The sequence below is a fragment of the Nerophis lumbriciformis genome, linkage group LG05 (assembly GCF_033978685.3).
Source record: "Nerophis lumbriciformis linkage group LG05, RoL_Nlum_v2.1, whole genome shotgun sequence".
Classification (NCBI taxonomy): domain Eukaryota; kingdom Metazoa; phylum Chordata; class Actinopteri; order Syngnathiformes; family Syngnathidae; genus Nerophis; species Nerophis lumbriciformis.
The window spans coordinates 36,559,762-36,574,252 of record NC_084552.2 but is presented as its reverse complement, the minus strand read 5'-3'; the positions used below and the strand labels follow the sequence as shown (position 1 = coordinate 36,574,252).

Below are 14,491 nucleotides of genomic sequence, written 5' to 3'. Positions count from 1 at the left end.
AGTCCTTCCATAGCATGACTCTTCCCTTACCTGAAGAAACACGTTACTTCTTCTGTAGTTGAGGAGTATACCTGACCCATATTCCGTCACGCAGTGAGAACGCTTGCATGGCACAAAATGGCGTCTGTTCAAGCCACGCCCTCGCAGTTAGCGGGCAAACCGCCGGCATGAGTCAGCGTGCCATGACTCGGCTGGAGGCGGCGAATGTTCTTTTCCATTCCTCAAAACTCTCTCTGACTGCTCGACTCAGACAAAGAGCAGCTTTCTGGTGGCCTAATTAGTCCCAAATGTGTTTAACTGCCGCACGCAACCTCGCAGCGCCGCCAAAGTTCTGTAAGTGTGTGCTAGTTAGCGGGGTGCTGGGCACGTGATAGCTATTACCTTATTAAAGGAGCTGTCTGACACATTACCACTTGGCATGATGTTGTCAGCCTGTTGCCATGGTGATGTGTCTGTGTGTGTGTGTGTGTGTGACTGTGTAGATACACTGTAAAAGCATTAATGCTCTCTCATTTGAATAATTCTCTTGATGGGGGAAGGGTGGTGTCACTGCGCTGTGACCCCCAGGTGAGGTGCACACACACACACACACACACACACACACACACACACACACACACACACACACACACACACACACACACACACACACACGCACACACAGTGAGTGTCAGTCAAAGCCTGCATGTGTTTGTGTGTGTGTGGACCTCATGCAGGGAAAAGCCTTCTCAGATGTTGCTGGACTTAAAAATTCATGAGGACTTCCTGACCTCAAATCCCTGCAACCTGCACACGCGCACGCACTTTCTCTCTTTTTGTTTATAAAAAAAAAAGGATGAGGAGCCCAAAGGGAAGTATTTTATCTAACCTTTGACCTTTCCATCAGGAATGTGACTTAATTGAAAGCAGAGGGTGGCCATAGCAACTGCTGCCTGGTGTGGACAAGCAGATTGTTATTAAACGGGTCCTGACTTACAGGGAGGAAGTAAAAGGTGTCATTTTACGACCTTTAACCTCTCTGATGTTGGTGTTTCAGCTTCATGTGAAGTCACTTTATTGTGAAAGGGCACGGCTGCTAGCCTAGCAAGATAGCATTCACACATCTGGCCGGCATTATGGAGCCTCTCACTCACACCGCCACACACACACCTGGGGGAGCGGTGCATGGGCATTTGTGGACTGTGCGTGTGTGTGCTGCAGAAATGGTACAGAAGTAAACAAAGATCTCTTTGTTTACGTGGCCCATGTGGCCCCTCCCCCTCTGCGTGTGTGTTGTCACACATAAAGGTGCTAACTAGCTTGTAAGCTAACAACACAACGAAACGAAGAGGAGTATGTTGCAAATACATACATAGACAGTAAATGAATTATATATACTTTACATTCATCTTGTTGAAGCCGACTTTGGATGAGAGCCAATCAGGACACATAAACAAACACCAGTTCACACATTCACACCTTTGGATGATTAAAACTTTATAATTAACATAATATTATTTTTCAATGTGGAAGGAAGTTGGAGTAAACCCACACAACAAACTTGCAAACTCCACACATATTTATATATTTCAAATGAGATTCGAACCCTTGATCTCCTGGTTGAGACCGACATGCTATCAATCAATCAATCAATCAATCAATGTTTATTTATATAGCCCTAAATCACAAGTGTCTCAAAGGGCTGCACAAGCCACAACGACATCCTCGGTTCAGATCCCACATAAGGGCAAGGAAAAACTCAACCCAGTGGGATGTCAATGAGAATGACAATGAGAAACAAAGCACAGGCACATGTGTGTCCAAAATATAACATAGTGTATAAGTAACTAGGGCTGAAACGACGCGTCGACGTAGTCGACGTCATCGGTTACGTAAATACGTCGAGGACGTTTTTGTTCGTCGACGCATCGCATATTTATGTCACACTACCGTCATGGCGGAGCGCAAAGCAGACGATGCGAGCAGTGCGAGCGAGGGGAAAAAAGCACGCCAAAAGTCGTCAAAAGTGTGGGAGTATTTCAATAAACGGCCTAAGAAGAAACGCTACTTTTACTCCGCTACTTTTATCTACATTCAGCTCGCTACTCGCTACTAATTTTTATCGATCTGTTAATGCACGCTTTGTTTGTTTTGGTCTGTCAGACAGACCTTCAAAGTGCCTGCCTTACTGGTGACGTTTCACTTCGTTCCACCAATCAGATGCAGTCACTGGTGACGTTGGACCAATCAAACAGAGCCAGGGGTCACATGACCTGACTGGCTCCGAGCTAACTTCGGGTGTTACCATTTAGTGGTCAATTGTACGGAATATGTACTGTACTGTGCAATCTACTAATAAAAGTTCCAATCAATCAATCAAAAGTGTGAAGGAAAAAAGACCCTTTTTTTATTTCAACCGTAAAGACTGACTGCACAGTTCCTGTCTTCACAATAAAAGTCCCGCTCCATCGCGCCTGCGCTTTCAAAATAAGAGTCTCCGAAAGCCAGCGCAAACAAGCTAGCAAGCTACGGAGTTTGCCGCCAATGTATTTCTTGTAAAGGGTATAAAAACGAATATGGAAGGTGGACAAATAAGATGCCAAATAACAACCACTTTCATGTGGTATTAGACAGAAAGGAGGAACTTTTTTTCTCCTCCATTTGAAAACGTGGACGTTACCAGCACTGCTTCCTGATTACAATCAATGCAAGTCATCAGAATCAGGTAATACACCAACTTATATTCTTGTCTTCATGAAAGAAAGGAATCTATATGTTAAACATGCATGTATAATTATTAAAACACCTTTAACATGTAAACAAAAACGGCAAAATAAATAAATATAAATTATATACTGTATATATCAATGTATGTATATATATATATATATATATATGTGTGTGTGTGTGTGTGTGTGTGTGTGTGTGTATATATATATACACACATATATATATATATATATATATATATATATATATATATATATATATATATATATATATATATATATATATATATATATATGATATGTGTGTGTATGTTACTCAGTACTTGAGTAGTTTTTTCACAACATACTTTTTACTTTTACTCAAGTAAATATTTGGGTGACTACTCCTTACTTTTACTTGAGTAATAAATCTCTAAAGTAACAGTACTCTTACTTGAGTACAATTTCTGGCTACTCTACCCACCTCTGCTAATAATGTTGTTGTATGCACACTGTGTCGAGCGGAAATGGCCTATCATAGCAGCACAACGGCAGCGTTCTTGCCATCACCATCAACTAGTCAATCGTCCGCGTGAGTATAAGTTGTCATCATTACACAAAAACATGAATGTGTCATTTGTATCTGCGTTGTAAATTCATAAACTAAAGCATCGTTTCGCTCTGAGAGGAGCGTTTGGCGTGCCTGTTCAGTGTTTACAAAGACGCGCTCCTCTTTAACGCTAACGTTAATTAGTTGTGCAAATACCTTTTACAACATTAACAATTACGTATACTATGTACAAACGAACAATTAACTTTCACTTTAATCATACTATCATTGTTGTGTTATTAAGCAAAATAAGCAAAAGTTTTACTTTTGTTGAAATGTTTACACTGTTGTTACAGAATATTTCGTTTTGCACTTTTTTGTATTGGATGTTTATCTTTATTTTTGCACATTTTAGCAAATAAGCAATACTTTTACTTTTGTTGAAATGTTTACACTGTTGTTACAGAATATTTCCGTTTTGCACTTTTTTGAATTGGATGTTTATCTTTATTTTTGCACATTTTAAAGCAAAATAAGCAATACTTTTACTTTTGAAATGCTTATACTATTGCAGAATATTAAGATTTGCACTGGATGTTTACTTTTATATTTGCACATTAAAAGCAAATAAGCTACTTTTAATGTTGTTAAATGTTTACATTGTTACAGAATATTTTGTCATGTTGTTGTCAATGTTGACTGAGTGGCCATACTTTTTTTTTTGTAAATAAAAGCCATGCCTTTTGAAAAAACTGGCCTACATTTATTTTTTCATCTTCATTTTAAATAAAAAAAATAATCGGTAAAAGGAAAAATAATCTATAGATTAATCGAAAAAATAATCTATAGATTAACCGATTAATCGAAAAAAATAATACATAGATTAATCAATAGAAAAATAATCGTTAGCTGCAGCCTTATAAGTAACATATACACATATTAACATGTGCTAGTACACATGTGTCCAACATATAACAAAGTGTATAAGTAACATATACACATATTACTATGCACTAGTACACATGTGTCCAACATATAACATACTGTATAAGTAACATATACACATATTAACATGCGCTAGTACACATGTGTCCAACATATAACATACTGTATAAGTAACATATACCCTACTTGCCAACCCTCCCGGATTTTCCGGTAGACTCCCGAAATTCAGCGCCTCTCCCAAAAACCTCCCGGGACAAATTTTCTCCCGAAGATCTCACGAAATTCAGGCGGGGCTGGAGGCCACGCCCCCTCCAGCTCCATGCAGACCTGAGTGAGCCTGTTTTCACGTCCGCCTTCCCACAATATAAACAGCGTGCCTGCCCAATCACGTTATAACTGTAGAATGATCGAGGGCGAGTTCTTGGTTTCTTATGTGGGTTTATTGTGAGGCAGTTTCATTAACGTCCTCCCAGCGCGGTAACAACACACAACAACAGCAGTCACGTTTTCGTCTACCGTAAAGCAGTTCGTCTGCTGTAAACAGCAATGTTGTGACACTCTTAAACAGGACAATACTGCCATCTACTGTACATGCATATGTGACAATAACATATACGGCTTTTAGAGAGTGCAGTGCACAACTGCGCACACAACAAGGAGACGAAGCAGAAGAACGAGGAAGATACAGCCGTGGCGACGCCAACGATGAGTAAGATGAAGAAATACGCTTGTAAGTTCCAAGCCGCAGCTGCGATTGGACCTGAATAGCCTCCGGGAAGAAGTAGTGGACTACCAAGTGCTTGGCAGTGAAGATCTTCCTCAGGAAGCAAAGATTGACCGATTTTGGGCCATGCTAGGGAGAGATGGAAGATTCCAGACTCTAGTGCATTTGATGAAAGCACTTTTGTGCGTGCCACACAGCAATGCATCATCAGAGAGGGTGTTCAGCATGGTTAGAAAAATAGTGACAGAGAATAGAACAAGGATGGACAATTCAACCCTTAACTCAACAATGAGTAGATGAGTGTTATGTGTGTGTATGTGTAAATAAATGAACACTGAAATTCAAGTATTTATTCGTTATATATATATATATATAGATATATATATATATATATATATAGATATATATATATATATATATATATATATATATATATATATACATACATATATATATATATATATATATATATATATATATATATATATATATATATATATACATAGCTAGAATTCACTGAGAGTCAAGTATTTCTTATATATATATATATATATATATATATATATATATATATATATATATATATATATATATATATATATATATATATATATGAAATACTTGACTTGGTGAATTCTAGCTGTAAATATACTCCTCCCCTCTTAGCCACGCCCCCAACCACGACCCCGCCCCACCCCCGACCACGCCCCCCACCCCCCACCTCCCGAAATCGGAGGTCTCAAGGTTGGCAAGTATGACATATACACGTATTACCATGCGCTAGTACACATGTGTCCAACATATATAGTGTATAAGTAACATATACACATTTTAACATGTGCTAGTACACATGTGTCCAACATATAACATACTGTATGAGTAACATATACACATATTAACATGCACTAGTACACATGTGTCCAACATATAACATACTGTAACATATACACATATTAACATGCACTATAGTACACATGTGTCCAACATATAACATGCTGTATAAGTAACATATACACATATTAACATGCACTAGTACACATGTGTCCAACATATAACATACTGTATAAGTAACATATACACATATTAACATGCGCTAGTACAGTAAAAAGTGGATCCAGCCAACATACTAAAATGATCACATGATCAGCTCAGCCCAAAAAGAACTTTTTTCATCCTTCCTTGTGGGCTGCCGTGACGTCAGGACGCCTGAGCCCCCCCAAATCCCCCCCACCCCCCAAAATTTTGCTCTCCAGTGTGCGTGTAGGACTGGAGTAGCGCGGGTCGTCATGTTGGACACGCTCACCTTCTTTCTGGAGAAGTTCTTCTACTTCTTCGTCTCCTTCTTGTCTTCTTCTCCGTGTGCACGTCACGTCGCGCACGCGCATCCCTCTCGAGCCGCCGTGCTACGGCGCGGCGACCTGCTGGAGGTCCCGCGCACGCTCTTCACGCACTTCGGCATCTACCTGGGCGACGACCGTGTGGCGCACCTCATCCCGGACATACTCCCCGCCGTCACGTCGGACGCGCGCCTCCTCCGCCGCAAGGTGACCAACGCGCGCCTGCTCCTGGGTGTGCTCGCCAAGCGCGCGAGCGTCCGCGTGGACTCCGTGGAGGACTTCGCGTACGGCGCGCGCGTCCTGCTCAACGCAATGGACGCGGCCGTGAGCCGGCCCGCGCTGCCCGGCGAGGAAGCGGCGCGGCGGGCGGAGCGCTTGCTGGGCAGCACCCCGTACAGCCTGTTGTGGAACAATTGCGAGCATTTCGTCACGTGGTGCCGCTACGGCGAAGGGAGCAGCCTGCAGACTGAGCAGGTGAGCCAACGGAACCGAACCCAAAATGCTGGCCCCCTCTGCTGGTCGTTGTTGGTAACTGCCAACTAGAAAGTGGTTTGATTGATTGATTGATTGATTGATTGATTGATTGATTGATTGAGACTTGTATTAGTAGATTGCACAGTACAGTACATATTCCGTACAATTGACCACTACATGGAAACACCCGAATCAGTTTTTCAACTTATTTAAAGGGGAACATTATCACAATTTCAGAAGGGTTAAAACCATTAAAAATCAGTTCCCAGTGGCTTTTTTATTTTTAAGTTTTTTTCAAAATTTTACCCATCACGCAATATCCCTAAAAAAAGCTTCAAAGTGCCTGATTTTAACCATCGTTATATACACCCGTCCATTTTCCTGTGACGTCACACAGTGATGCCAATACAAACAAACATGGCGGATAGAACAGCAAGCTATAGCGACATTAGCTCGGATTCAGACTCGGATTTCAGCGGCTTAAGCGATTCAACAGATTACGCATGTATTGAAACGGATGGTTGTAGTGTGGAGGCAGGTAGCGAAAACGAAATTGAAGAAGAAACTGAAGCTATTGAGCCATATCGGTTTGAACCGTATGCAAGCGAAACCGACAAAAACGACACGACAGCCAGCGACACGGGAGAAAGCGAGGACGAATTCGGCGATCGCCTTCTGGCGATGTGTTGGTATGTGTTTGGCATTAAAGGAAACTAACACATATTAATTAGGTTTACAGCATATGAAATACATTTGGCAACAACATGCACTTTGAGAGTGCAGACAGCCCAGTTTTCATCAATTAATATATTCTGTAGACATACCCTCATCCGCTCTCTTTTCCTGAAAGCTGATCTGTCCAGTTTTGGAGTTGATGTCAGCAGGCCAGGGAAGCTAGGGTCGATATTCTTCTATGCCATCTCTGTCGTAGCATAGCTTTCGTCTGTAAAGTGTGCGGAACAAACGTCCAATTTCTTGCCACTTTCGCATCTTTGGGCCACTGGTGCAACTTGAATCCGTCCCTGTTCGTGTTGTTACACCCTCCGACAACACACCGACGAGGCATGATGTCTCCAAGGTACGGAAAACAGTCGAAAAAACGGAAAATAACAGAGCTGATTTGACTCGGTGTTTGTAATGTGTTTGAGAAAATGGCGGATTGCTTCCCGATGTGACGTCACGTTGTGACGTCATCGCTCCGAGAGCGAATAATAGAAAGGCGTTTAATCCGCCAAAATTCACCCATTTAGAGTTTGGAAATTGGTTAAAAAAAATATATGGTCTTTTTTCTGCAACATCAAGGTATATATTGACGCTTACATAGGTCTGGTGATAATGTTCCCCTTTAAGTCGGTCCACGGTAATCTTGCTCTTCTTCTATGTGCAGTTCTGCCAGTGGTTGAAGTCGCTGATCCGAGACCAGAGGAACGTGGTTCTGGCTGCACTGCTGGGCCTCCTCTACCTGGCGTGTTTGGGCGTGTCGTCCAGCACTACCCTGCCTGCCATCTTCATCCCCTTCACACTTTGGATGGCAAGCTAGAAAGTCCTAGGAAGCAGCAGACTCAAACATGATCTGCTCTACAGGAAGTCACCTCATGCCTGCATATGGCAGATTTAGCACACATAACTCATGTATGGTCATGACTTGTAGCCAAACAGCCATGTGGCCTTCCGATGTGAGTGCATGCATGCTCACAACACCGTCACCTTGCTATTGTTAGTGTGTCCTGAGGGCGGTGATGCTGCTGGGCGACACTAGGAACAAATGCCGTGAATTTTTCCACAGCACTTCCTGTTCGATTTTGACTTTTAGTCTTACGGGGGTTGCGTGGTCGTAGGTTCAACCCAGGAGGAGACAAAGTGTGTTAAATCTTTAAAATAAGCTAATTTCAGCATGAGAGAGATGTGACCAATAATAACCTTCTCCTGACCTCAGAAAGATGTCAGAAAGCTGTCGCAATGGCGACCACAGTGCTGTCCCCTCCCATGTGGATGGAAGATGTTGACATAAAAAAATATCTGCTTGTTTTTAAGCTACTTTTAAATGACAAAATTTCACATATTAATTGAGTTGAATTGGCTCGTGTTTATTACATCAATGTTAATGATAACATCAAGGCACTGGATTTTTCATTGAACTGAAAAGCATACATGTTTGAATTCATTAAACCATTGGATGCTCTTCTATCATCTTGTTTTTTTGTTTTTTGTTTTTATTTTATTTTATAAACCTTTATTCATAATCTGCATCATTAATGTAAACCTTTATTTATAATCTGCATCATTTACTACATACAATCAATAAATATTAATAATCAAAACAAGTACAGGAACAAACAGTACAAAACAACGCCATGGGGGTTGTAGACTCAATAAAGTAACTAAATTAAAATGCTAAATATATATATGTAACAAAATGTAAAGTAATAGGCTTTTGATTGATTGATTGAGACTTTTAATAGTAGATTGCACAGTACAGTACATATTCCGTACAATTGACCACTAAATGGTAACACCCCAATACGTTTTTCAACTTGTTTAAGTCGGTGTCCACGTTAATCAATTCATGGTATAAATATATACTATCAGCATAATACAGTCATCACACAAGTTAATCATCAGAGGATATACATTGAATTATTTACATTATTTACAATACGGGGGCTGGGATGTGGAGGGGGGGCGGGAGTTAGGTTTGGTTTGGTTGATATCAGCACTTCAGTCATCAACAATTATATCATCTGAGAAATGGACATTGTAACAGTGTAGGTCTGACTTCGTAGGATATGTACAGCGAGCAAGTTCCGTTAATAATCCAAATTTGAAACACAGCATCATTGTTTTCACAGCTTTTTGGTTGTTAGAGGTAGAAAGTGTTTTAAAGTAGAGTTCTAATTATTTTTTAAAGGCACAAAAAACATTTATGAATATAAAACTTAGCCAATAGTATAATGAGGTTGCAAAGGTAAAATTCCTTAAAAAAAAAATTTCATACAGTGTAAATCCAAATATTCTATCATCTTGTTTGTGTATTCATGTTGTTATCATTATGTGTTACTTGGTATTGCTTTGTATGGTCCATTTGTCCCCCATGGAAGCAGATCATTGACTGGGAGGGGCCTGGCGTAATGTCAATCAAAGTCTCGGTGAGTTGATTGGTCGAGAACAACAATTAGCCATTTTACTTCCGCCTCTGGAGAGGTGACATGCAATTATTAACCAACTGTTCTTGATTGATATTTAATTTATGTGAGTAACTAATAATTAATTTATGTGAGTAACTATATAGAATAGTCCAAGAGTTAAATGGCTGAAGACAGGAGTGGTAAGTGTGAAGTGTTAGCCTTAATAATGATCGTGTTCAAACCAGGAAGTGAAAGAGAGCCGTTAGCATGATGGCTAACGTTAGCGAATTTCATAACGACTTCCCCTGCTACTTTTGATATCTTGTAATTTCCTATTTTGATCGCTGGACGAAAAACATATGAGGGCCAGCGTTATTACAACATTTCTGCTGTACATTTCTATTTGTTTATCAAACAATGGTGTTCTGTGTTAAAAAAATAGTAACAAGTGAAACTAATCAGATATAGATGAGTCATTGAGTTTGCCACTAAAACTATTCCACTATTCCAGGAAGGTACCCAATAGAAATGTCCACAAAAGAACGTTAACCTTGTGTAGAATGATTGTGTGCCTGTCAATGGAAATTGTTTTGTGTTTTTATAAGTCAAATGAGCTTACACTCTAAAGTGAAAATATAATAACAATCATACATTGTTTTTGGGATGATGTCTAGACTGCGACCACGAGACATCAGGAGAAATGGCGGCATCCTCAGAGAACGTCATCCCGCTGCTTGATGATGCTGAGGATTCCTTTAAGTTGCTGTCCAGACATACAGCCTTGCTGGAGCTCATGAACAAGACAGGATATGACATCGTGCAGGAAAATGGACAGAGAAAGTATGGCGGGCCGCCGCCAGGTAATTGTCCCATAATTTTCCCCCAGTATTGTGATTTTATTTGTTTATCCTGATTTTTACTCAACAATGGATCATTTTAATATGTCCAAGACGATATTAGCTACTTTTATACGTTTACAATAAAAAGCGCATCCCATCTTTAAAACAAATGCACTTCCTTTAAATCAAAAACAAATGTCTCCTAGTTGTTTCTAAATGATTATATTTTTTATGTGCAGACTGGGAGGGCCCGGCGCCGCGAGACTCTGAGGTGTTTGTGGGGAGCATTCCAAGAAACATGTATGAAGATGAGCTGGTCCCTCTGTTTGAGACGGCTGGATCCATCTACGAGCTGAGGCTGATGATGGACTTCAACGGAGAAAACCGCGGCTACGCCTTTGTTAAGTACACCGAAAGGTAACGTTGTGTGCTGAGCACGGTTGGGATGCAATCATGACGATGACAACCATGAGTGTGTTCCAGAGAGGAAGCCCTTAAAGCGATCCAGATGCTGAACAATTACGAAGTGCGTCCGAAGAAGTTGATTGGAGTGTGCATCTGTCTGAATAACTGTCGCCTCTTTGTTGGATGCATTCCCAAAGATAAGAACAAAGACGAGATCTTAGACGAGTTGCGCAAGGTAGGTATTTGTTTCTGCTTGGATGGCCTGCGTCTTCCTCTTCAGGCCCCCCTCCCATTGAACCCTCAGGTGACAGACGGCGTGCTGGACGTCATCGTATACCCTGCAGACAACAGCAAAAATGGAGGTTTTGCCTTCGTGGAGTATGAGACGCATAAGGCAGCGGCGGTGGCCCGCAAGAAGTTTATCAGTGGTAAGGAAATGTCATTACCACTTTATTGGGAACACTTGTTAATCTTGTGACTGTGACTTGCCACAGGGGCACAGTTGTGGGGACACACCCACTGGGTAAACTGGGCCAAGCGATACAAACGCCGCGAGGAAGTAGACAGGCAGTACACTGGAGTTACACACGTAAGTGAACTTTTTCAACACAAGAAGCTTGGACAGGGATTTTGGAATTCCTGAAAGTGTAGAGTCCTCTGTCTGCAGGTACATAAATTCTCGCCAAGCACTACAGAGGAAGTGACACTGGGCAAGCCTGAGAAGAAGTATGGCGGTAAGGGCAACCTGGGAAGTAAGATGAGGGAAGGAGGAGGAGCCAAACACGCAGTTGTCCCGCACCTAGGAGGTAATGACAGCTCCCTTCTAAAAGGCAAGAACCTGCCCCTCCATCCCGATCAGTGTTTAGACTATTTCTTCACTTTACTTGAGTCGGTGGGCCCATGTTTGCGCCTCGTCTTGTGTGCGCTTAGCAGAGGCCGACAGGAAAGTGTTGCCACTCTTTCCCGGCACGCAGCTCACCCGCACCAGCCTGAAGCAGCTGCAGCTGTGTCAGATCAGGTCAGCTGTCAGCCTGCTGGACCTGTACTGCTGCGTGAACCTCTGGCCCATGCCAGATTACCAGCTCTACTCCACGCTGGGTCAAGATGGGAGTCTGCTGCTTGTCTACAAGGTGTGGAAATTATGCTTGAAAGAGGATCTGGTGGTCTTGGCAGATCACTTTCAATGTTCAAATTGGGATTCTTCCTCTTATCAACTTTCTTCCTTTAAATAAAATGTGTGTATGCAGGTGGTGATGCCGCTGTCAAAAAGTACCTTCATACCAGACAAGTTGTGTGTGCTGGTGGATGACGCTAAAGAGCTAGCTGCATGGAACACACTGTGGAACCTTGGTAAAACACACACTCAACACATTATTTTGTGTTTTGGCTGTCAGCATTGATGAATTCATTGCCCTTCCAGATGCGCCCTTCATGACTAGTTTGTCACAAGTAAAACCTCTACTCACAACACCTCCACCATTACTTCCTTTCTTGGCATAGCCTCCTCATTTTCACATGCCCCCGTGATGTTCTCTGCACGAGAGAGTCCCTACTTGAACCCCTGCGGGTCCTTCTGCCGATGGTGATATATGCGCTTGTTTACTCACATGGAAAGTTTTATCCCAAAATTTCTCAGGGTACGTAGAAGGTGGATCTTGTTCCCCAGAATGTGAATGTTCCTCAATGTTGTTGTTTTTGTCAAAAGAAGAGCACATTTCCCTGGACCAAACACACGCACAGACATGTGCACACGCATGCCATAAATACACATGTTGTAATGCATGTGATAAAAAGTTTAAAAATTGTTTAATACATGTCAAATGGTTTTTTTGAGTTCTATGAAATATAAAATAAAATTTTCAAACTGTTAGTTTGTTTTTGTTGTTTTTGGCCAACAGGGGGCCACACATTGCCACTGCAAATCAAAAACAATCGTTCCCAAATGTACTTAGTTAATGAATCACTGTAAATGTACCAGAATTAGCCAACAGGCAGTTTTTCATCTGTTGTTGCTGAACAGATCTTGATATTGTCTATACCCAAGTCGGTAAAGAGATTTTACAGGAAACAAAGCAATCCAATTAAAAAAGCAGTAAGATACGCATTGCTTTAAAACTTGTGTTAAAAACACTATGTACACATAAAATAAACTATAGTACAGGCAAATAAAATTATCAAAATTTAAACATGCAACTTGTCAAAACAGCAGAGGCACAGGTGGCAGCACAGTTAGGTTAGAGGAGGGACATCTACTATTAATCTTATGAATCAATAAGTTACTGTAAGAGACAGTTTTTTAATATGTATCTGCCCTCTAATGGCCTTTAGCGCTTTATGACATAACTATGCTTGTACGTAACGCACACACATTAGCTTTGTGTGTAATGATACCTATTTGCCAAAGTTTTAACTACTAATATTGGCTATCATTGAATGTATATCCTATCATAACAACAACATGACTGCAAATTGTTGCTTCTCTTGGAATGTTTTTGCCAAACAGATTCCTTGGACTAACGAGCATTTTTTATTCAACATAGCAACTGTGAAAAATATAGACCATTTAAAAATATATAAAGTATGTTTTGTTACAGGGATGTCAGATGGCAGGCCGATATTATCGGCCGATAAATGCTTTAAAATGTAATATCAGAAATGATCGGTATCGTTTTATTTATTTTTTTATTTTTTTATTTTTTTTAATTAAATCAACATAAAAAACACAAGATACACTTACAATTAGTGCACCAACCCAAAAAAACTATTTTCCCCATTTACACTCATTCACACTCATTGACACAAAAGGGTTGTTTCTTTCTGTTATTAATATTCTGGTTCCTACATTATATATCATTATATATCAATACAGTCTGCAAGGGATACAGTCCGTAAGCACACATGATTGTGCGTGCTGCTGGTCCACTAATAGTACTAACCTTTAACAGTTAATTTTACTCATTTTCATTAATTACTAGTTTCTATGTAACTGTTTTCATATTGTTTTACGTTCTTTTTTATTCAAGAAAATGTTTTTAATTTATTTATCTTATTTTATTTTATTATTATTTTTAAAAAGGACCTTATGTTCACCATACCTGGTTATCCAACATAGGCATAATAATGTGTTGATTCCACGACTGTATATATCGGTATCGGTTGATATCGGTATCGGTAATTAAAGAGTTGGACAATATCGGAATATCGGATATCGGCAAAAAGCCATTATCGGACATCCCCAGTAAGCATTCCAGTACAAGGGCGGCAGGCAGTGTTGAAGACTGCACGAGTTTGCAGCGATCACTTCGTTAAAGGTTTGTTTAATAAACTTTTAACGTTTGGTATTTCACATTTAAGTATAATCTTGATACTATTCGCATTTGATCTTGTTTCGGAGTTATTGAAACG

The 14,491-nt window shown here is 40.6% G+C and overlaps 2 protein-coding genes across 4 annotated transcripts; both read left to right on the top strand.

The window, feature by feature from the left end:
* Positions 1-6,184: 6,184 nt before the first annotated feature.
* LOC133606547 (lecithin retinol acyltransferase-like) lies at positions 6,185-8,904 on the top strand. The gene is made up of 2 exons (XM_061960612.2): positions 6,185-6,717; positions 8,105-8,904. Exons 1-2 carry the CDS (start codon positions 6,193-6,195, stop codon positions 8,255-8,257), a joined length of 678 nt encoding a protein of 225 aa, XP_061816596.2. The 5' UTR covers positions 6,185-6,192; the 3' UTR covers positions 8,258-8,904.
* A 635-nt stretch (positions 8,905-9,539) lies between these two features.
* Positions 9,540-12,953, top strand: LOC133606546 (probable RNA-binding protein 46). Of its 3 annotated transcripts, none has more exons than XM_061960610.2 (10): positions 9,540-10,042; positions 10,517-10,702; positions 10,921-11,098; positions 11,165-11,321; positions 11,391-11,514; positions 11,581-11,675; positions 11,754-11,892; positions 12,020-12,216; positions 12,334-12,436; positions 12,507-12,953. In XM_061960610.2, the coding sequence occupies exons 1-10, from the start codon at positions 10,024-10,026 to the stop codon at positions 12,584-12,586; spliced, it is 1,278 nt and encodes a 425-aa protein (XP_061816594.1). In that variant the 5' UTR covers positions 9,540-10,023; the 3' UTR covers positions 12,587-12,953. The 3 variants fall into 3 exon arrangements, with proteins under 3 accessions (XP_061816594.1, XP_061816592.1, XP_061816593.1); XM_061960608.2 differs by having other exon boundaries at positions 11,754-11,916; XM_061960609.2 differs by having other exon boundaries at positions 9,542-10,042; positions 12,017-12,216.
* Positions 12,954-14,491: the final 1,538 nt, after the last annotated feature.